At 42.5% G+C, this 24,123-nt stretch overlaps 1 protein-coding gene across 6 annotated transcripts in view; it reads left to right on the top strand.

Annotated features, from left to right (window-relative positions):
- Nucleotides 1-24,123, top strand: part of CLEC20A (C-type lectin domain containing 20A) — a 39,870-nt gene that overhangs the window by 9,571 nt on the left and 6,176 nt on the right. For 2 of the 6 annotated variants that reach the window (XR_008915847.1, XM_016429964.2), the window contains exons 3-10: nucleotides 9,873-9,917; nucleotides 10,121-10,489; nucleotides 13,148-13,207; nucleotides 17,972-18,331; nucleotides 20,521-20,616; nucleotides 21,961-22,053; nucleotides 22,898-23,143; nucleotides 23,237-23,314. Coding sequence is in view for 5 of the 6 variants with exons in the window: in XM_016429964.2 (XP_016285450.2) it covers nucleotides 9,896-9,917; nucleotides 10,121-10,489; nucleotides 13,148-13,207; nucleotides 17,972-18,331; nucleotides 20,521-20,616; nucleotides 21,961-22,053; nucleotides 22,898-23,143; nucleotides 23,237-23,314 (1,324 nt within the window). In the remaining variant the exon portion in view is untranslated. Of the gene's footprint in view, nucleotides 1-9,869; nucleotides 9,918-10,120; nucleotides 10,490-13,147; nucleotides 13,208-17,971; nucleotides 18,332-20,520; nucleotides 20,617-21,960; nucleotides 22,054-22,897; nucleotides 23,144-23,236; nucleotides 23,315-24,123 lie in introns of all 6 variants that reach the window. The other 4 variants (XM_056814135.1, XM_016429967.2, XM_016429965.2 and 1 more) reach the window with 4 other exon arrangements.

Below are 24,123 nucleotides of genomic sequence, written 5' to 3'. Positions count from 1 at the left end.
TTTTGCAGGGCTTCCTCTTGTCAGTATCTTTCCCAGGAGATGTGGCTCTGGCTGGCAGCATCCTAAGTGTTCCAACATCTTGGAGTGGTGGTAGCTATTTGTCTGGGTTTTTGCAGTGAGTTTGCACTTGAGCTAATTCAGATTCAGGCATCTTGGCTGAGCCCTCTTGGAGTTCAGGCTAATTCCTTCCTCATTTACTCTCCAAAACTGGTACAAGCCAGGCGGGAGAAATCCTACACCTTTTCCTTCTCCCTTCTTCTTAATTTCTTTCCACCATATTAATTAAAATCACCATACATTTCCAGCTTACTTGGGTATTTTATTTGGGATATCCCATGGTGATCAATAATTAATATAGTTTAGGTCACAATGCTAAAATTATCCTTTACAGAAGAGCATCATAGATGGGGGCTCATGAACAATAGCACTAGAAACAACTTTAACCAAGAGAGGAGAAGTAATCAGACACTTTATGAGGATTCAATTTTCTAGTCAGTGGGAGCTGGGGAATAGCCCCCTCCAGAAGCATAGTGGATTATCCACTGGAATGGAAGGCAGGGGGAGCCGTGTTTGAATCCTCCCCCAGACACTTCAAGTACTAGCTGTGGCTCCATGAGCAAATAACATAAATTTAAGAGTCTATTATGTACAAGGCAAAAACAAAGTAGTACCTCCCTTCATGCAGCATACTTTCTCTAGTGATAAATAACATGAAAATAGGCAATATGAGGAAGAAGATGACTTGGAGTTGGAAAGGAAGAATATTGCAAATTGTAATAAGATGTCCATACTAGGGCACCTAGATGGCACCATATTGCATTGAGTACTGGCTTGGAGTTAAGAAGACTCATCTTGAGTTCAAATATGGCCTCAGACACTTACCATCTACCATCTGAGTGACCCCTCAGTTTCTTCCTCTGTAAAATGAGCTAGAGGAGGAAATGACAAGCTAGTCCAGCATCTTTGCCAGGAAAATCCTAAATGGGGTCAGGAAGAGATGGACATGATGGAAAAACGACTGAACTAGGTCAGTAGCAATGGCATGGATCTCAGTGGAGATGGTGCAAATTATGGGAAAATATAAATTGTGATCATGGGAATTAAACTTCATCTAGAGAATTCCCATGATTTGTCCTTCTCTCCTGCGGCCAGGGAATATGCAGGGATATGTTCATTTGAAGAAGATCAGGATGCTCCCTCCCTTGAAGCATCAGGGAAGTGCTATAGGGAGCTTTCTAGAAACTACTTTGTTTCTCACACCTTAGGCAAACATGATATTTACTTCCAGTCAGCTGAGAGGCAGGTGCCTATTCTTCAAACTTCCCTTATTCAAACCCGTAGATACTTCCTTTAGCTGAAACACCTAACAACAGTATTCTCACTTCCCAAGAGAAGTGAGGGCTTCTTAAATCAGAATATGGTCTGACTTATGGTGTATCTATTTGCAGAGATATGGAGTGAACCTTCAAACAGAGTCTAGACTTTCCAAGGTGGAATCACTGAGGGTTCGGTTTGGGTTCAGGGAAGGAAATCTACTTTTTCAATCTGTTTCTAAGAGGTGAGTGAGAATAGCAGTGACCTGATTCCCTTAGGAAATCTGTTTGGTAACCTAGCACCAGGGAACATCCTTCAAGGCTTAGCTCAAGTCTCATGTCTTTCATGAGTCTTCTCTGACCATGGCAGCCCAGAAAATGATGTCTTCCTTTCTCTGTATTTTTGTGGTAACCATTTTGGGTTCAATTTGGTTGGATACTAGCATTTACTCTAGCATTATTGCTTTTTTAACCCTTACCTTTCACCTTAGAATCAATATTCTCTATTGGTTCCAAGGCAGGAGAGCAGTAAGATCTAGACAGTTGGGGTTAAGCAACTTTCCCAGAGTCGGTAAATGTCTAAGGTCATATTTGAACCCAAGATCTCTTGTTTCCAGGCTTGGCTTTCTTTCTACTGAGTCACCTCACTGACCCATACTATTGTCCTGAAAAAACAATTTAATTTTCATATTTGAGGAATAGCAAGAGGGTCACTTGCATATATTTTATCTTTCCCACTAGTTTATAAGTGGCTAGAAGGTCCAGTTGGACTTAGAGTCAGGAAGACATGAATTCAAATCCTGCCTCAGAAACTATATATGACTCTAGGCAAGTCACAGAGTCTGTCTTTATCTCAGTTTCCTCCTTGGTAAAGTGAGAACAATAATAACAGCACCTACCTCACAGACCTGTGATGAGAACCAAATTGATGTGGGAAAACCACATCAAAGCTTGTAGCAGGATCTTGCCCAAAGAATTGGAAGCTCAAAACTCTGTTCTGTCCAGAAATATGAAAATCTTTATTTAAAGAAGAACAGTTTTAGGGCCATGAAATGGCCGATGGGTCCAGGGGGTGGGTCAGGGTTTCCATATTTATTAAGGACCTGAGGGCTTATCATCTTCCATTCCAGGGATCTCTATCTTTCTTCCAGAAGAGTCTACTTCTGGGAATTCCAGGACATTTTAGGAAGAAAACCCCAGAAACCAGCTTAGAGGAGGTTCACTGTCTTCCTGGAATACCCTTATCTAGGTGGGGAAAGTAGGGAGAGTAGAGTACAGAATAAGTGATTAATAATACGTAGCAGTATAAGACTGACATAAATACAGAACAGGACAAGACCATTAGAAGTGATTAATAATATACAACAGTTAAGAGGGGGGAATGACCTTGCTTTCTCAGCTATTAAAACAGTAACTCCAACATTCTAAGGGGTAGTCTTTATTTTTTTTCTATTAAATTGATTTCTCAAATCAAAGTTTAAGGAATATCAACTAAAATCTTGCTACATGATATCTCCAATTTTATAAAAACCTTTGAAAGGACAGTTTAGGGATTTACGGCTTCACACAAGAAGTCCCCAAAGTCTTAGTTGCAGATGAACACGCCTCCTGTAACTCACTGTCCTTGAGAGGTGCCTAGGACAATAGGAGGTTAAGTGGCTCCCCTATGGGCACACACCGTAAGGGTCAAGAGGCAGGGTTTCAACCCAGGAATTCCTGACTCCAAGCTTGGACTTCTCTGTGCCCCGGTCATGCTGCCAATAATCAAATGAGATAATGGATATGAAACTATTTTGACAATTTTCAGATACTAAGATCTAACGGGGGCACTCTAGCCTTCTCCAGGACTCTGATGTCCTGGCATGGCTTTCTTGGCTTACTTTTTGTCCCAAGATGAATAGCAATGGAGGAAGACTGGCATGGATAGTGGGCAGAATGAGGTGACTTCAGAGACTTGGCAGGGAGAAATAGTAACAATGATAACAATGGGTTTGCCAAGTGACATGCCAGTGTTCTAAAAGACTTAGTGCAATAGATATATGACATACACTCAAGGTGTCCCCAAAGTCGGCGCGTAGATTTAAGCTATTGAAGCTTAAAAACGTGCATATGTGCATTTATGTGTGTATAAATGTATGTGGAGTCCCATAAGCCAAAGTTCCATTTTAATAGGTTTAGTAGCTTAAATTTATATAGTCCATATATCATGTTGCAAAGTCTAATGGGCTACATAAATGTTAGCTAGTGTTGCTGTTGCTGCTGTTGGGTCCTGCCTGTGATACTCATGTGTGTGTGTGTGTGTGTGTGTGTGTGTGTGAATCCATGAGTATGCCCTTGGGTAATTCCTTTAACCTCTCCATTACCCAGGCACTTCTACAACATTCTAAGTGATAGGGAAGTGGCTGGATCTGCATGGGGAGAGAGTTTCCATATTGGAAATTCTTCATGCCCATAAAACTCAGATTCAGACCAAGAAAAAAATATTCCATTTGCTAGTTTAATGCATAGTTGGAAATCTTTAGGACACATATTAGTCCTGAATGATGAGAATAAAGTAACCTAGATCTGTAAATGAGCACAGATCCATCTGAGAAATTAGCCTGGGCTCAGCACAATCAAAAATCCAACCTGGGGAGTGCCTTTCCCCAGGCCACTTGTCCTCATTCTATTAGTGGGGCATCAAGGTGAAGTAGGAGATATTCAACTTGGAATTGAGAGAAACCTGGGTTTGAGTCCGGGCTTCAGCATTCCCCAGTTTTGTGATTATCAGCAAACCACTTGAGTTCTGGGGCATCAGTTTCCTTATCTAAGACATCTTTAAGACATCAAAATTATCATGATAGCTCATATAACCCAATTAAGAGGAGCCTCTGGTTTAGAGGTAGGTAACCACTTATGGTGCCATCAGATGATATTCAATTGAATTTAGTGAGTACCTACTGTGTGTTGGGCATTGCACTTAATGCTGGAGGAGAGATACATTTCCACTACAATAAACTTTAGAAGTGGGCGGTACAGATTTATTTTTGTTTTCCTTTTAAAAACAAATTTTTGAATTCTGAATTTAAACACCAAATAAAATGAACTTTTCCAGATACAAGGGAGATCAGAGAAAGAGGAATGCAATGAAATGTTAAATCTTTAACACATGTTACAAGTTGTTTATATTCATCCCACAAACAAATGAGGAAACCTCTTTTAAGAGATTAAGTGATGTGCCTAAGGATATACAGATAGGGAGTCAGAACCTTGGTTCAGAGACCTTCTGATTAGGGTCAGCACCCTTTCCACTACAATATTTGTACTACATGTCTCTCAGGGTTGTGAGAGAAATGTTTGTAAACTATTCCATGCAGGGGAAATGTAGTTTATTTTTATTTTTATCTGCTGCATCTTCATTGTGATGAAAGAGGGAAGAGTTGGTGGCCATCTTTCTGTCTGATTGGTGTTGGGGACCTTTCTGAGGATCTGTGGTAAGCTCCAAGAAATAAGAGTAATGCTGATTCTCATAAAAGGTCTCTGTATTGGGGCAACTAGGTGGTACAGTGGATAGAGCACCAGACCTGGAGTCAGGAGGACCTGGATTCAAATCTAGCCCCAGACACATCCTAGCTGTGTGACCCTGGGCAAGTCACTTAACCCCCATTGCCTAGCCCTTACTGCTCATTTGCCTTGGAAACAATATACAGAATTAATTCTATGATGGAAGGTGAGGATTTGTTTTTCAAGAGTGATGCCAGAATGATCATCAGTGTATGGATTTAGAAGCAGAAGGAACCAAAGAGATAGTCTAGGAGAAGCTTTAGGAGGAAAGCTAACACTTTTGGTTCTGGTCACATTGAACGATGGTGCCCCAGGACAACAAAAGAGAAATGTACCAGAGGACTGCAATCACCATGAGTCTCTGTGAGTTCAGTGTTGCATATGCTATCACAAGGCAGGTTGTGGGTAGATTTTCCTTACCTGTTTTTCTTTGCTACAAACCAGGGTTCCATGGGGTATGGAGGTAGTGATATGTGCTAAACGGACAAAATAAAACTTGGAAAAAATTGTCGCATCCAGAAAAGAGAACGGTACTGAATGGCCTCTGAGGGAATTCTAACTGGCTGCTCAGCCCCTCCACTTTATTGGGCATCTCAGTTTCCATCCTTCCCTCCTTTTCTTTTTCTCTCTCTTTTCTTTCTCTTGTCATTTACTCCTTAACTCCCTAGCTCTCAGACCAAGCAACATCCCCTTGTTTGTTGGGTCCTTTTTGGCTCTATTAGGGTCAAAAGAGGCTGCTGACTCCTCCTTTGTACTATTCCCATCTTCTATCTCTGAAGAATAATGATGGTGGCTGGACTTAGAGGAAGAATGTAGGGGAGTAAAAGCCAGAGGAGCCAGGCAGCTGCCTCTGCCAGAAGCATGCCCTGCCCTTAACCAAATCACCTGGCTGCATTTAAAGGCAAGTGCCAGTCTCTTGATGCTGCACAGATCCAAGACTCTAGAAGCCATGTTTGCCAATGGGCTGCTCCTGTTGGTCTCCACTGCAGGTAAGAGATTGTTTGGTCCCTCTTTGGGCTCTGGGTCTGAGCCAAAATGAGTCTTTTGAGAAAATGCTCCCAATTTCTATAAAAGATGATGGGGAAATCTTTGGTAATTGAGGGTGATGATTGTAGAAATTGGAAAGGGCGTTTCCCCCCTGTTTCTTCACTCTGGGATTATATCATAAACTCTTTCCCCAACTCAAAGCCTTTCTTCATCTTTAAAATAAGATCAATTTTCCTCTGTAAAAGCCAGCTTATAATTGACTCCAACTGGAGTCAATATAAATCGACTAGATGAATGGATTCCTGGAGGAATAGATGCATGAAGAGATGGATGAAAAAGGCATTTATTAAACACTATATGCCAGGCACTGGACTAAATTTGGGGAATACCAGTATACATAGAGGGATAGAACTTCTCTTCTAGGAGTTTACATTCCAATAGAGCAGCACGTAGAAGGGAGTGGTGGCCAAGGAATAAAGTTTGGTCTAGGCAAAGAGTTCTTGACCTGGAATTCTTGAACGTGGATGGGAAAACCATTCCATCTTTATTTTTGCTAGGCAAGTCAAGTCAGCTATCATTTATTAAATGACTATGAAGTGATGGGCACTGCAGAGAGAGGCAAAAATAGTTCCTTGCCTGAAAGGATCTCTCATTGAATGGATAATACAATATGTGAATAATTATGTACAAATAAGATATAGACCTGGCCAATGGAAGGTGATCTCAGAGGAAAGGCATTGGCATTAAGGGTGGGGTGGGGTGGGGGGGAAGGCTAGGACATGGTTCTTATAAAAAGTGAGATGTTAGCTGAGATTTGAAGTAAGTCAGGGGGAGCCAGGAGGTGAAGATAAGGAAGCAAGTAAAAATGCATAGGGTTGAGAGATAGCCTTTACTGAAATTGAGCATTTCCTTCAATTATGAATTAAAAGCACCTTTCTGAGAAGAAATCTGTAGATACGCATAGTCTTTGTCACCAGACTGCCCAAAGGACTCATGAAACAGAAATGGTTTAAGAACCCCTGATGTAGGATGTTGTACAAGGATGATGAGTTGATACAAAGGAAATTCACTGATATGCCCTATTCAGAAGTAGTGGTGCCATTGATTTGATTATTTGGCCTCAAGTGTGAGGTAGAAAGGAGCATGGAGGTAGGGAATGTATTATGGTAGGTAAGATGGCCCTGGATGGACAATTGGATGGAATGTGGAGGCAAAGCATGGTCTAGTACCTGGAAACAGCTAGTAGGTAGAATAGGTTGAGTGGGCTAGTTTGCACACTTTCATGACTCTGAAAAAGGAGAGGGGAGTGTGGTCTTCTCAATGGTGGGATTTCATAATCATTGAATCATAGATTTAGACTGGAAGATGTCTTGGGATTTATTTGGCTCTTATTTTACAGGTGAGGAAACTGAGATCTGGAGAGGTTTAGTGACTTCCTCCAGGACACACAGAGAGCATACAGCAGTGCTGGTCTTCTGTTTCTTGCTCTTTCAGTTTATGGATTAGGTGGAGATAATCCAGTGAATAGCCCTTTGGATTCCTATCCCTTTTGAGGTTGTGATACCATGGACCAAAGGATTTTAGAATTAGAAAGGAACATTAGCAATTATCTAAATCACACCCATGGCCCATCTATCTGTTCCCTACCCCATTCTTACAGCTAACTGAAGTCTTGAGAGGTCAAAGAACCCTGTCCAAGGAAGCACAGCTAGTAAATGGTAAGGCTGCAATTCAAATCCAGGTCTTCTGATTTCAAATTCAGGGCTCTTTGTACTTAGCCAGGCAGCTAATTTTTTTTCTTCTAAATATTAAAATTCTCACTACCCACCCTTTTAGAAATTCTGTGTAGCATCTATATATTTTTTAAATTAAAGTGAATGAAGATGGGTTCTATTTGGGGAATATTGTTGAGGATTCTGGGACACACCACTAAGGACCAGAGATGCCAAGGGCTGGTTAGGGCTGAGAGAGAAACTGTAAGGAGTGCGGGGGAGGTGTTCAGAGAAATGGAAAGGGGGCCAGAAAACTCATTCCTCTTGAAAGGGAACCCGACTGCTTTGGAGCAGATGCCAACTCCCTGCCCACTCCAAAGCCAGGTTCTGAAAGCAGATCCTCTGGGGCATAGAGAGCAGAGAGAAGAAATGGAAGGGATTGAAGGAAGGAGCCCTGTGTGTGTGTGTGTGTGTGTGTGTGTGTGTGTGTGTGTACACTAGAAAAGCTCAGGCTTCAGCACTACTTTTAAGAGAAAGCATTACTCCTTTGTAGTGGAAAGGTTGGATTATTTTTACAAGTGAATTCCCTAGACAGTAGAAATGTTACATCCTCTCCATCCTTCATTTAGCCATACGGGCTCCTCCTCCTGGTCCACATCATTAACCATCTTGCCCCAGTATTGGCTACCTACCCCCAACACACACACACACACACACACACACACACACACACACACACACACACTCACACTGCTTTTTTTGATGGGCAGAATTTCTAGCAGAAAAGACAATAGACTTCGGAGGCATTTATATAGAGCCTTAAAGGCTTACAGCATTCTTCTACATTGCCTTATTGGATCCTGGCAACAATCTTGTGAAATAGTATTAGTGTAAATGTCTCTGTCTTATAGACAATATGTATATCGAGAGAAGGCTGGATAGAGATGAATAGGTAAATTGATGGGCAGATAGGTGAGGAAATGGAGACCCAGGGAAGTTAAGTGATGTATACAAGGTGGTACAGGTAATAAATATCAGATAGGATTCAATCCGTGATTCCAGAGTAAGTGCTTTCCCCCCCTTTGATTCATCAGGCTACTTAGTAAGCTGTAAGTAGAGACCAATTATCAGGTTGGTCATGGGTGGGCCACTATTTCAATCACAGCCATCCCTGACCACCACCATCTATTAAGTAATAGAGGCATGGGGGGGGAGTGGGGGCAGCTAGGTGTTCTAGTGGGTCGAGCGCTGATTTTGGAGTCAGGAAAACTTGAGTTCAGATCCAACTCAGACATTTCCTACCTGCGTGACCTTGGGCATGTTACCTAACCCTGTTTGCCTCAGTTTCCTCATCTGTAAAATGAGCTAGAAAAGGAAATGGCAAACCACTCTAGGACCTTTGCCAAGAAAACCCCAAATGGGAACCTGAAGAGATAGATATGCCTGAAAAAATAACAAAATTTCTTTATAAATAATAGAGGGAGGGAGTACCCCCAACCAATATTACCAAAGACCTTTGAAATATAAACTAGTTTGGACTATCTTTTTCTCTTTTCCATATGGTAAATTCTTATTAATCCTAGAAAACTACTTGAGTATTTTGGTGGATCTAGGATCTCTTCAAGGTGGAGATTCCCTTGAACAACACAAATGACAACCCATCCTTGCCTTTGCATCATGTTAAACTCATCTTTGTTCTCTGGTAATTCTTCTACAAGGGGTCCCTCCAACATATTGGGGGACATCTGGGTCTCTTGCTGTTACCCAGAGATCAGTGGAGTAAATGAATTCCTTGTTTTTGCTATCTAACTAGCCTGCTTCTTTCCCCGTTCTTTTTCTAGATGACCACTAAAGGTTCCTTTCAACCCTGAGCTTCTTTGAATGACCCTTTTAGGCTGAACCTTTCAGTCATAAAACATTCCCCAGTGTATGTACATGGGAGAAGGCATGTAGGAACATTGGGAGAGGAGACTCCCAAAATATAGTCAGCATCCTTACAAGCCAGCATGACTTCTAAGTCAAAGCATCCTAGGAAATTTTCCTTTCAGCCCTTCTGTTTTCCTGTGATAGTTTGACTTCATATTCCAATCTGTATGGAAAATAATTTTTTTTCCAAGCAATGCAATGATGTGACCCAGAGTCCAAGGTGAGATGAGTGGGTGTGCTCAGAGAAAAAGGGATCAGTCATCTAAAATCCCAGCTTTAGATTATAGGTAAGCCTTCCTGACAATGAATTCAAACTTTGAGTCTCTTACAAAAAGAACTCATGGAGTGGAACATAAATTAAAGCCAATATTGACTTTGTTTTCTGAAGCAGGAATTCTCCACTTTATTCCAAGGATGGGCATCCCATTGGCATCTGGTAAGTACAGGCTTGAGCCTACTACTGGTATCTGATTTAATGCTTCTTACCTCCCCCTTGACTCCCAACTCCATCCCAAGAAAGGTCCTAGAGGTTTGACATGTACAGATCTTATGATAACAGCATCCCCCATAAGGGCCACCTCAGAGAGGGATACTCAAGGGGACCAAGGCCTTGCCACTAATTTGCTTTCTCATTCACAGCAGCAGATGAAGTGACAGTGAATGGTCAGATATTCACAAGGGTGGAAGAAGAGCTCACCTGGGATGATGCCCTGAAGTATTGTAGGGTCTACCACACAGACCTGGCCAACCTGGAAAGCCTACATGGCAGAGAGAGTATTGAGGACCTCTACTTCATCCTAACAAGCAATCCTGCTTGGATAGGACTCTTCTTTGATGTAAAAACTGACACACTCAGCTGGTCCAGTGGCTCGATTTTCACTCGTCCTCTTTGGCTTAGTAGCATACCTGTCTTTAAGGCTGGGCTCTGTGCTTTGCTGAGGAGGAACAACTTTTCAATTATAAATGCTGCTTACTGCTCAACCCAACATTCCTTCATTTGTTACTATGGTGAGTGGTTATTGTCACTCAGCAACTGGTACTTGGGAATAAAGCTTGGAGTGAGTGAGTGGGGGACTGGGAGTGGAGAGGTAGAAATTGAAGGAGGTAGAAGAGGAAGGAAAGTTTAGGTTAGAAAAGTCCTGGTTCTTCTTAGCGTGGTAGGATGGTGGATAGAACTATGGACTTGGAGTCAGTTCAAATATGGCCTGATAGCTGCATGATCCTTACACTTAGCCTCTTTCTGTCTCATTTTATTTATCTTCAAAATGACAATGATAATAGCAATTACCTTTCAGGATTGTTGTGAAGATAAAAGAGAACTCAAAATTTTTTAAAATATATATTTTATTCTCCCAATTATGCACAATAATTTTCAACATACATTTTCTGAAATTATAAGCTCCAAATTGTCTCTTTCCTTCCTCTCTTCCTTCTCTCTTCCTCTTTTTTCTTTGTTTCTATTTCTTTTTTCTTTCTCTTTCCTTTCTTTCTCTTCCTTCCTTTCTCTCTTCCTCTCTCTTTCCTTTCTTTCTCTTTCTCTCTTTCTTTCTCTCTCTCCCCTTTCTCCCCTTTCCTCCCTTCTTCCCTCCCTCCCTCCCTTCCTTCCAACCCTTACTTTGGACTTAATATTAATTCTAAGACAGAAGAGTTGTAAGGAGTAAGCAATTAGAGAGTTAAGTGATTTGCCCAGGATCACACAGTCAAGTAAACGGACTTTCCAAGGGTCATATAGCTTACATAAATCTGACTATACTGGCCCCAACTCCCTGAAGACAAGAAATGCTCCATTTCCATACTTCCTTCAGGGTTTTCTAGTACTGGTAGGAGATTGGGGCAGGGGGCTCTTATTTCTGCCATTGACTTGAACCTTTATAGACTGTGTTCTTCCAATTTTGGTGGACTGAACACCCCAGTTCCATTTAGCACTTAACAGTCAGATTTGCTTTTACAAAAGAATATTTACTTCAAAGGTATAGCAAGAAGAAATATACAACACACATTCTACCCAGCACCTGGGGGCATAATCCTTATGATACTCAGTGTTCTGGGGAAAGGAGTTGGTTTAGGGTTGCATCTTAACTCAGTTTCTATACAAATTTGAATTCTAGAGAAATTCCTTTGGGGTTGGGTCCCAAGACCCTGGCTTCCTAGGGCTGGGTGGGAAGGGAGAAAGAATGGAGGTAAAAAGGAAGAAAGAAGAGAGAAGGAAAGGGAAAGAGCTAAAGTCATAGACCAGTGATAGCAAACCTTTTAGAGACTGCATGCCATGCCCAGCCCCTCCCAGAGGAAGTGTTCCCATTGGGCTACTGGGAAGAGGGGTGGGGAGGTGCAGTGAAGGGGGGGAAGAGAGCAGCTTCACAGAGTTCCTTTGTCTTTCTGATAACTAATTCTGGCAGGTGATGGCACATGTCTCCACAGAGAGATCTCTGCATGCCATTTTTGGCACTCTTGCCACAGGTTCACCATCATGGTCATAGGCAATTCTAGTCATGTATGCAGTGGAAAGGACTGCTACCATCTATGGGGCAGTCCCATGTAGACTGTCTTCTCTGAAACATTGGTGTCTCTCTTGTCAGCATCTTCATTGTATAGGATCTGGCTATGTGCTAAATTCCTATTACACCAGTAAGTGTCAGAGGTTGGATTTGAACCTTACTGATTCCAGGCTCACCTGTCTTTTGATTAAGTCATGGTACTCCTTCAAACCCCCTCCTTATAGCCAGTATGTCTTATTTTTCCCAACTGGGAAATAAGTGTAAGCAGAGCTGAAAATAAAAGAAACTTGAATGATTTGTTCTTCCTTTTTCATCCACCCTGATGAAGCTCTACTTTGTCCCTCCCCTTCATATGGGGGAAAAGAGTAAAAGATGAGAGAGAGAGAAAAAGACAGAAGAAAAAAGGGGGAGGAGGAAGAAAGAAACAGAGTGAGGAGATAAATGGTGAGAAGAAGGCCTTACGAGGGATTTCCATCTTAATGGGAAATGTAGAAAAAGCAGAATTAAATCCCCCCAAAGAGAAAGGGCTTCCCATCATCCATGGGACAGGGACAGTAAGGGATTTCTACTTTAGGGGAAGGTGTTTCCTTCCATAACTGAGCAGCAGTAGAGAGCTAGAAAAATGGCTGTTTGTGAATGAATGGGACCCAGGCTTATCCGGGCCAGTTTCTCCTGCTCCTTCACCCTGGTAGATGGTTTTTAGACAATGCTCTCTCACCTTCCTCTGGGGCAAAAAATTCTTAAACTGGACATGAGCTAAATCAGCATGGTCTAGACATTTCTGGTCAAAGAAGCAGGGCCAATTTCTCTCTATCTGTGGGTCAGTTGAGGTGTTCATTCCAACCTTGTACCTCTTGCTTCAAATGGGAACATGGGTCACTTCTGCAGATCTTAAAGCCCTGCTCAGAGTAGATTCAGTTCATGTGTCTCTGCCTTTCAAGCTATGGCTTTTGGAGCCCTTGACAGTTCATAGTATAATGAAGTTTACCTCTAGGTAGGGTTAGGGTCTACAGTGTGGGCAGAGTTCTACCCATGGATTTGGTGGTGTCCACGAATGAACTATATTTCCATAACTATCTCACTTTCTCCAGTTACACAGATGTTCGTGATAGCCCACTGGCCAGTCTGGTCTTTCTTCCAATAATCTCTAGCTCTTCTTACTTCTTCATAGATCCTGCCATTGGACATCTCGGTACCACAAAATCTCCTTTCAGTGACCCACTCAAGCCAGGTATAATCTTTCTCTCTTCTTAGTTTGATGGGGCTCTGGTTGATGTTGGGAGCTTTAAAGAAGCAGGGCTTTGTGTGGCTGTGCTAGGGATTCTTGGGAGGAAAGAACAGAGGCAAGAACCATTTGAGTCCTAAGGGAAAGTGAATAGGAAACCTTAGACTGAACATGTGTGAGCTTTACTTTTGGGCTAGCAACAAGGGATGCGGGTTACAGAGATGTGTTGGCAAAGAGACACTATCTGCTGCCCCATATCCTTTACATCAGTCACCTGGAGCAAAGATGGAGGTTTGGGGATGGAGAAGCACATTTGGTGCATAGAACTTGCCTGAAGAAAAATTGTCCCCTAGATGAAATTTGTCTTTGGAGATTTTCCATCTCCACTTCAGCCAATTTTTTTCTAGTCCCTTGTCTTCTCCTTGCCAACTTCATCCCATACCCACAGAGTCAGTCCTCAAAATGATGCACTTGAAACAATGGTTTATTTCAAGTTTCAAGTTTCAAACTATACACAGTCCAGATTATCTCCTAATCTCAGTGTCAGGAATCATCAACCCATAGGAGTTTAAAAGGACCCCCTCACTTTACAGATTAGGAAACCGAGGCCTTGGGGAGCTGAATTTGAGATACTTCAAGTCATTCAGGGATCAGTGACAACTAGATGCTTATTTTTATAATTTCCTCCTTGGGCTTTTAAAATAGGAACCTGGAGACATAGTCCCCTCTGTTACGGAGGCTCCAAATGGATGGTTTTGTCCAGATTCCAGCCACGGGCTTAACCACAGAATCTTTTTTGGAGGAGTCTTCTGTCTCATCAAAGCAACAGTGGTTCAGCTTTCTGGGGAATCCCAGGGCAAGGAGGATAACCCTCCCCCCCCAAAAAAAACCAAGTTGCTTTTCACTGATGGGGAATTTCATTAATATAATGCATAGACTCTGCTCCTTGTGTATTTCATTTTGCTTATAAAAAGCACCTACTAGGTGCAAGGCTCTGAGATGACAAAGGATTGCCTATTTTCAAGGGACTAGCAGCCTAATGATAGCAACTTATATATAAAGAGAATTTTTTAAAAAACCCTCACTTTCTCCTTTATGAACAACTCTAAGGCAAGGACTTAGCAATGGGTTAAGTGACTTGCCCTGGGTCACACAGCTAAGAATTATCTGAGGTTGGATTTGATGAGTCTTCCTAACTCTAGATCTTATTTTATCCATTTTACTACATAGCCAGTCACATATTGGGCACTTAATAAATATTATTATTATTTTACAGTTGAGGAAACTAAGGCAAACAGAACTAAGTGACTTGTCCAGGGTCACATAGTAAGTGTCTGGGGATGGATTTGAACTCAGAAAGACAAGTCTTCCTGACTCCAGGTCCTGTTCTATCCACTTCACTACAGAGCCAGCAACATACAGGGTATTTAATAAATAGTATTATTATTTTACAATTAAGGAAACTGAGGCAAAGTATGTCTGAGGATGGATTTGAACTCAGGACTCTATGCCCAGTGCTCTATTCATTTTGACTAACTGCCGCAGTCCCCATACCATCTCCAATATATCCCTTCCTTATCCAATATAAGAAAGAATGAAAAGGGAAAGAGAGGGGGAAAAGCCACCTGGCAAAACCAGCCATCACCGATCAAGACTGACAATGTGTGCAATGTTCTGCACCCACAATCCCCACCTCTGCAGAGACCAGAGGGACAAGCCTTTTCTTCTGTCTCCTTTGAGCCAACTTCGGTCCTGATGGTTATTGGATCACATTACTGTAACTGCAGGTCACATCAGTAGGGATGTTTGCTTTCTGTCCAGTCACTGAAGTCAACAGCAAAGCCAGGGTGGACGCTGCCTGTTTTTCATACTTTGCCTGTTCAAATGTGCACATGCCAACATTCCCCTGGAAGGGCTAACAGGGACATCCTTCCTCCCACCGGAAGAGCAGATCCGGCTAGCCTCACCACATCTCGATGTGAAGATGTGCCTCTTAGTGTGTCTGCCCCGGGGCACAGCTGTGCCATCTCACAAGCGGCATTTGCCATGTCTGACCAGGCACGCCACAGCTGGCTTCAGTTCAGAAGAGGTCAGGATGCTGGGCTCCAAAATCCTGGCTTCATCACTCATTGGCTTTGTGATTCTGGGACAATTACTTAGTCTGTTTCAGCCTCGGTTTTCTCAGGATGATCCAAGCAAACCAGGTATGTCTGGGTTTGGGATGGACATGTCTGTATGTCTCCCAGCTCATGCAGAGGCCAGTCGGCTCTCCAGCTAGGCGTCTCATCAGTTGAGACCCATAGAGGGGACCCTGGGTTCTCTTAACAATATCTTCTACCTTTTGTCCCTGCCCCTGACGCCCTGTGGTTACTACACCCCGAGTCCCTATGGCTAATAGACCGCCCAGCTGTGTAAGTCAGCCCTAGGAAATCAGAAGCTTCCTCTCACTGCTGGTTCTGCCACAAAGGGATGGATTCATGGGAAATAACCAACCTGTCCTTGACAATCCCCAAAGAGGATTTGGTTTAAATTAGGACTGACCTTATTTCACTCAGTAACAATTTGGCCCAGATCTGTTTCTGCTTTGTAGCCACAGCTTGGCATAGACAGAGCCAGGGGTTCTTAGCCTTTTTTGTGTCCTGGATCTGGTGAAACCTCCGGACCCCTTTTCAGAAACGTGCTTTTAAATGCATAAAATAAAACACGCAATATTTCAAAGGACATTATAAAGCAGAGTTACAAATATTAAGTTTCCATTTCCTCAGATGCTTCCTTGCTGTGTGACCCTGGGCAAGTCACTTAACCCTGATTGCCTACTCTCTTAGTACTGATGCTAAGACAGAAGGTAAGGATTAAAAAAAAAAAGGTCAAGTTCATTGGTTCCCTGCAACCTGATCCTTTGGAAGTCCATGAACCCCAGATTCAGAACATTTAGCAAAGAAGAAAAACCCCAGAACTTACACTCTGGGTGCTTGGACTGGAATCTTGGCTCCAGTAGGAGCTTTGTGAGATGGGAAAGTGACGTAGTCCATCTAGGTTCTGTGTCCTTCTGAACGCTCCAAGTACCCTCTGTCTGGGTTATCTGTGACTGTGATCTACCCTTCCCTCCTCACCTTCACTTGGCATAGATGTAGGCCAGGAAGAGTCAACAGCAATGGAAAGATTGGTTTTGGAGAACAGCTGAGGGTGTCATCTGGAGGCGTCCAAGGCATGACTACCATGGACAGCTACAGCTGTGAGCCTGGAAAGAAATGGGATGGATTTGCAGTGAGAGATCCTGGGTGCAGATCCTGACTCTCCCTCCCTCCTCAACCCTGGGAAAAAATAATTTTTCCCCTTTGGGTTCCAGTCTCCTCTTCTGTAAACCTGTGGACTAGAATCAAGGGTTCTTGCTTATGTCATGGAAACTTGTGGCAGTCTGGCGAAGAACATGGATCCCTTCTCAGAATAAAGTTTTTGAGTGCATAAAATAAGATACTTAGGATTACAAGAGAAGGAAGGAAACAAGCATTTATTGTCTATCCTGTGACACACTGTGGTAAATGCTTTACAAATACTTCATTTGGTCCTCACAGCAAATCTGAGAAGTAGGTGCTATTATTATTCTTGTTTTACAGTTGAGGAAATTGAGGCAAACAGGGGTGACGTGTCTTGACCAGGATTACATAGCTAGTAAATATCCAATTCTGGATTTGAACCCGAGTCTTCCTAACTCTGGTCCAGCACACTCTTTATTATATGACCTCGTTTCCTCTAGGGAATCGTGGTATTCAAATACAGTTATTGGGGCAGCTAGGTGATTCAGTGGCTTGAGAGACAGGAGGGCCTGGATTCAAATCTGACCCCAAATACTTCATAGTTGTGTGACCCATGACAAATCACTTAACCCCCATTGCCTAGCCCTTGCCACTCTTCTGCCTTGGAACCAATATACAGTATTGATCCTAAGATGAAAGGTAAGGGTTTAAAAAAAAGAAATATAGACATCAATATATTATAAAAACCAGTTAAAAGTCCCTGCATTCGATGATTTCTTTAGCTCCTTCTAGCTATGATACCCTGAATTCCACAACATCACTTAATGTGCTCCATTATTCTTGTCTCCATCCTGAGCTTCCTACTATAGGTAAGGGCTAGACGTCAGCAAAAGCATCAAAACCAGGGCCATACTTGGATTTAAAACTCATTGGAGAGGACCTTAAGCCACCAAGTGGGAAAGAGGTGGACACTTATAGAATGTCTGGTATTAAAGTAGAGGTGGTCAGTACACTGGTGGGTGGGTTTTCCTGGCAACATTGGGTTCCAGATGTCTCAGTTTCCCCTTCACTTTCAGGAAGACTACCTTAGAAGGATCCAGGACAGTCTCATACTTTAGATTCAACTCTAGAAGCAGTTGCTATAATGGATAGGATATTAGACTAATTTGGAGTCAGAGAGACCTGAGTTCAAATCTGTCTTAATGCCAGTTATGAGACCTTCAGTAAGTTACTTAAATGCCCAGAGCCTCCGTTTTCTTGCAAATAAAAAAAAGAGGTCTCCGAGTTCTCTTTTGGTTCTGAATCTTTGATTCCATGGGCTCAACAGATTCCAGCCAGCTCACACTACAAAAGATTTTCCCTATGAGGGAGGGGAGGAAAGTATAGGGAGATATTTAGGGACCTAAGAGTCTTCCTGGACTGACAGCATCTCCAAGGATGACTACTTAGGGGAAGGGGCACCAAGGCAGCACAAAGGGTAGGACTGATGACTTATGTGTTCCCCTCTTCCCAGATGAGGTCCAGATTGGTAATCAGCTCTTTATAAGGATTTCTGAGGAGTTGAAGACCTGGACTGCTGCCCATCAATACTGCCAAACATACTATACAGACCTCGCCAATCTGCAAAGTGTCACCGAGGGCGCATTACTGAAACCCATCACCAGTGAAGCTGAAGCATGGATTGGCCTCATCTTTGATGTGAACAGTCAGTCTTTGAAGTGGTCCAGTGACTTTGGTTCTAAAATTCCTGAATGGCTGTTGGTGCCCATGTTTTCAAGTAAATTGTGTGCTTCACTCAGCAGACAGGAAAATTTTGTACCTCGAATTACTTCTGCAGTCTGCGATGCTTTGAAACCCTTCATCTGCTTCTATGGTAAGGGTTAATCTGCCCTTTGACCCCTTAATCCCTAATGTTAGTACCAGAATGTTTATTTGTTTTTCTTTAACTTTTATTTTCAATTAGTGAGCATGTATTTTTGTCTCCCTCATCTCTTCCAATAGAAAAAAGGAAAAACCTTATAACAAAAATGTCTATGTTTCATTCTGCATAATGAGTTCATTACCAATCAGTCAGGATGTAGGTAGCACTGGACCTCCAGAATAATGGCCGTTCATTGCATGAATTAAATTTCTCAAGTCTTTCAAAATTGTTTATCTTCACAATAGTCTCTTTCTGTATATATTGTTCTGCTGGGTTTGCTCACTTTAATCTGCATCAGTTCGGGTAAGTCTTCCCAGGATTCTTGAAGCTGTCTCACTGTTTCTTATATCACAAGAATGCTCCACTGCATTCACATACCATAATTCATTTAGCCACTGTCCAACTGAAATGCATTGCATCAAGAAGGATGTGGAGAAGACTTAAGGAAGAATTTCCTCATGTTAGCATTTTTAGGATGAGAAGAGATCTCTCTGAAGACTGACCAAGAAGGTATCCCATCCCCAACTCCTGATCTCATTTACCAAAAATCAGAGTACCAGGGCTGAGACATTAGGAAAGTCTGCCTGATTTAAACTCTGACCCATATGTCCCACCTGATTTGAAGTTCTTTAGATCCTCTCTTCAATCCTAATAGAAAAAGGGCTCGGGGCTCTAGGCTGTCTCTAATCAGGGTCTCAAAAGATGGTGGTTATGTGACGCAATAAGTGCTTATTGATGAAGTCTCTGGCTGATGGTGGTTTGGATTCCCTTCTATATATTGCCAACTGTCTTTCCCTTAGGATGTCTGACTAGTTAGTCTGCCTTGCCTTCCCCATTGGTGACAGCTGGTCAATAAACATTTATCAATTGCTAATTGCAAGAGGTGAATAGACTTGGTCCTTGTCGCAGTGAATCAAAACAGTCTTAAGGGGGGAGACATAAAGTTTCTTCTGTTAGTTTTCTGATTCCTCTGCTAGGCTATAAGTTCCATTAGAATGGGGACTGTCTCCTATTGAAACTGGCATTCACCTCCTACCTCTTGCATTTAAGCCATGCCTTGCACATAGTAGGTATTTTACAAATACATGTTGAATGAATAATGCATATGACCTGCACACAAGTTACTAGACTCCAAGGTAGGCTTCAGTCAATACCATACAAGAGATGTGATGTATCTTGGTAGTTCAAAGGAAAGGGAGATTGTTTCTGATAGGGAGATCCATGCCCGTTTAGCTTGACCTTGAAGGATTAGTAAGACCTGGCAATTAGAAATAAAGAGGAGGGTAATCTCTTATTCATCAGAGGATAAAATGCCAAGCCCAGAGTCAGAAAGACTTGAGTTCAATTCCAGTCTCAGATACTTATTAGCTGTGTGACTCTGGGCAAGTAACTTAACCATGGTTTGCCTCAGTTTCCTTAACTATAAAATGGGAGTAAAAATAACACCTACCTTCTAGGGTTTTTATAAGGTTCGAATGAGATAATAATTATCAAGTGCTAAGCATAGTGTCTGGTAAATATTAAGTGCTATATAATAAATGTTAGCTGTTATTCATTTACTCATTCATTCTCTTCTCAAAGTTTATTAATTACTTCTATATGTATCTGCATCAATGAAGGGATTTTCACACTGGGAATTCCTCACACTAATAACATTCTTTCTCTCTATACACAAAAAACCCCCAAAATGACAACAGATAACCCCCACCAAATCCAGCCACAGACTAGTCTTTGTACAAGGTGCTGGGAAGTCCCAGATGAAAAAGTGGCACTATCCTCATCTTTGTGAAGCTTCAATTTTCATGGTTGGGGCGTGGGCAAGTAGGTGCCCAATGGTGGAGTGTTACATGTATTTGGATAATTATAATTCAGGTGAATGTGAGAGGGGGACCAAGGAGAGCCAGACCAAGAGGAGGGATCAAGGATGGCGAGGCAGAAACACACAAAGCATGTTCAGAGATTGGCTCAGAACTGAGTTTATTGACCTTTTTGGAACATTCTTAAACCCAAGCTCCAGATTAGAGAAAGCCTTTCTATCACTGCCAGGCCTGGTATGTCACAGCTATGTTGTGGATAAATTAAGAGCATCAGGACCTCTCCAAGGTACAGGCTTATAGCTCTGCCCATTCTTTTTAATACAGATCTTACCAATGGCCATCTGGACCCCATGGAAAATCTTGTGACCACTTCCAGCCGGTTCCCACAAAGCCATGAAGTTTCGACTCCTCTTACACCAGGTAGAGACCTCTGTTTCCTCCTTCATTTACCTGGTGCTTTGTCTCTCATAGACTGACTTTTGCTTCTGGGTTGGTGGTAAAAGCCCCTCCTGAGATCTCAGAAGACCTTCCCTGGAGTCCAAAGAAGGAGTGAGGCCAAAGCCAACATGATCAGTCAATGTTATTGACTGTAGGTAGAGAATCACAGAAGTAAGCTTATATAAGAATGTTATATAGGTCATTTTTCTGACTTAAAATCTGGTCTCAAACACTAAGCTATGTGACCCTAGGCAAGTCACTTAACTGTTTGCCTCAGTTCTTCATCTATAAAATGAGCTAGAGAAGGAAATGACAAACCACTCCAGATAATGCCAGGAAAATCCCAAATAGGATCACAGAGAGTCAGACCCAACTGAAATGACTGAAGCAACAACAAAACCAATTCTAGGTCTAGCTCTCTTTAATACTGTGATGTCTTTCACTAGAGCAGGATTTTTCTTTCTTTCTATCCTTTAAAAATATATCTTAAAAATGTATCTCAGACACTTTCCAGCAGTGTGTCACTTAACTCCAGTTGCCCAGTCTTTGCTACTCTCCTCTCTTTGAACCAATACATAGTATTGATTCTAAGATGGGAAGGTAAGAGTTTAAACATTTTTGAAATTATTAAATATTTCTCAATTACATTGAACTTTTTTAACATTCATTTAAAAAACAAGTTCCAAATTCTCTCCTTCCCTCTTGCCCCTCTCCTACCCCTTGAGAAGGCAAGGATGGATCGATTATCCATGTGAAGTCATACAGAACATATTTCCATATTAGCCAGGTTGCAAAAGAAAACAGACAAGAAAAACAAGAAAAAGAAAGTGAAAAAACTATGCTTCAGTCTGCATTCAGAGTTCCTCACTTCTCTCTCTGAAGGAAGTTAGCATTTTCCATCACAAATCCCTTGGAATTTTTCTGGATTACTGCATTGATCACAGTAGCTAAGTTTTCTACAGTTGATCATTGTTAAAATGTTACTGTTACTGTGCGCAACATTCTCCTGGTTTTGTTCACTTCACTTTGCATCAGTTCATATAAGTTTTCCCAGGTTTTTCTGAAACCATCTGGGAGAGCAGGATTTCTTAACCTGGGATCTCTGCCCTTTCATTAAAAAAACAAAACAAAACATTTTGGTGATTGTATAGTATTTTATTTAGTTTCTTTTCTAATCTTATATGTATTATTTTATGCATTTAAAAGCAGCATTCTGAGAAGGGCCTAAGGAGTCCATGACACATACAAAGCTAAGAACCTCTGACCCAAGGCATGGTTTTCTAGTGGTTGGCACACACACAAAAATCTCTATTCTTATTCCCCCAGCTCAGCTTGGAACAACTTGGTCACCTTCATTTGACTCAGGGAGCAGCATAGCCAGGGCAGAGGGGACTTTAACAGCTCCATCAATGCCACCAGGTACTCCACTCCATAACGAATATAGAGGTTCTAGAATCGGGTTCCTTTGGATTCTCCTTTCCTGAGCTGCCTTCCCCAAACTGTCTTGGGGCTAGTCACCTGTTCCCTCTTCAGCCTTCTTCCCTTAGCCAGTGTTAGTTCTCTAGAAAGCAATGCTAAGATCTATCCCCAGGACCCCGTCAAGCCTTTCCTGGTCCCAGGTGTACCTTTTGTGCTGCCTAGGAACCCCTGGGTTCTCTGTGTCTCTGTTCTCCATAATACCTTCCTCTTTGAATTGCCATGTGGAAGGGAGCCTAGATTTGCACTGCAGGATGTAAGCACCTGGAGAATAGAAATAGTTTGGAAAGCAATTGTCTTTGGATCATTAGCACCTAGCACAATGCCTGGCATGTAAAGTACTTAAAAATGCTTGGAGAAATAAATGTAATTGACATAGTCCCCAAAAGAGGGAACTTAATTCATTTTCGTGTTTGTCTCCACAGGACTGGGCATAGTATAGCAAACAGTGAATGGAATTCTACTGGCCTCAGGAGCCAGAACCAGGGGCAATGGGTGGAAATTGAAGAGGGGTGATGTAAGGAAGATTTATGGAGGTTTAGAGCTATTTAGACTGAGAGTGGGCTAGATGGGGAAGTGCTGAGTGCCCCATTACTAGAGCTCTTCAGGTGGAAGCTGAATGCCCACTTGTAGGGATTAATTTTGGGGTAGAAGTTGGAGCAGAGTGACCTCTGGGGTCTCGGCCAGCTCTGAGATTCTAGGATCTGTCATTGCCTGGTGCTTTCTGGCAGTAGGGTATTATGGGAAGGCTTTGAACTGCCACATCAAAGCCCCTTTTCTGCTTTAGGGAATAGCACTGTCTCTGACTGTACAACTACAACAGGTCAGGAATTGTCTACAGTCACAAGACACATGCCACCTGCCAGTCCTCAGCCCACAGGAAGCCCATCAAAGCTCCAAGAAGTCACCTCCCAGGCTTCCAGATCAGGCAGTGGCAACCTTACTCCAGGAATGTCTATTCCTCCCCTGACCAGCACATCAAGACTAACTACAAGACTAGGGTCAACACAGAGACAGTCAGAGCCTGAACCAGGTACCCATTGTGCTCTCCTTCTCCAGCCTTGGAGCCAACTCTGACTAGAAGGGGCTGATTCATGATCTCCTCTTCTGGTTGTTTCTATTGTAGGAAGCATCTCTGTCATGGAGCAGAAAGTCACTGGGACCAGCACTGAACCTCCAGGGAGCCCTCTGTCCCCAAGATCAGGTAATCCTTTCTCCTCCCACTCTCAGATGACCCTTCTGTCATTGGCTTCATTCAACCTGGAACTCTTTGTCCTCTTTCTTGACTGGACCTCAGAGCCCTCTCAGAACACCACTGGGAAATTTCTAAGCAGGATTGTGCCCAGGGGTCAATAGGCAAATGGGGAGATGTTTGTGGCAGGACCAAACCAGCAAAGGTCATTTCACTCTGTTTGCCTCAGTTTCCTCATCAGCAAAATGAGCTGGAGAAGAAAATGGGAAGAAAAGTAGGGTTCCCCATTTTCCCCCTAAGCTCTGGTTTCTGCTGAAGGAGTAGAAGTCATCCTTACCCTGTGAGCAAGGCTATCTTCAAGGGATCACCCTTGCCTCCATTGGATTCTAAGTTAATTCAATATAAGTTGTCAGTGAGCACTCTGAGCCCCTATCACAGTTCAGAAGTGAGACTCCAGCCTCAACTTCCTTTGCTCTTTCCCATTCCTAGACTTGGGGATCCTTCTTCTTTCCCAAGAGGGGTTGTGCTGCTGGATGGGCAATGGTGGTCTGGTGATGACTCTCTCTTCTTGGTGTCCTCTACTTCCTTCTTCACCTGTCACCACTGAGCTCTAGCAAATCAATACAATAGCAATACCTGATGTATTGCAGGAAATAGGCTTAGAAAGCTCAGGCACAACCAGGAATCAGCTCCACGATTTCTGATTCTCATCCCAGGAGACTTGAGAAGATTTGAGTGTGGGTGGGGTACCCTTCATAGGCACAAGGACCCTGAGAGTGGGAGAAGAAAAGAACTGGAATAAGATTCAAAAAGGAACTTCC

Source organism: Monodelphis domestica, chromosome 2 (genome assembly GCF_027887165.1).
Source record: "Monodelphis domestica isolate mMonDom1 chromosome 2, mMonDom1.pri, whole genome shotgun sequence".
Lineage (NCBI taxonomy): Eukaryota > Metazoa > Chordata > Mammalia > Didelphimorphia > Didelphidae > Monodelphis > Monodelphis domestica.
This window is presented reverse-complemented; position numbering and strand designations above follow the sequence as displayed.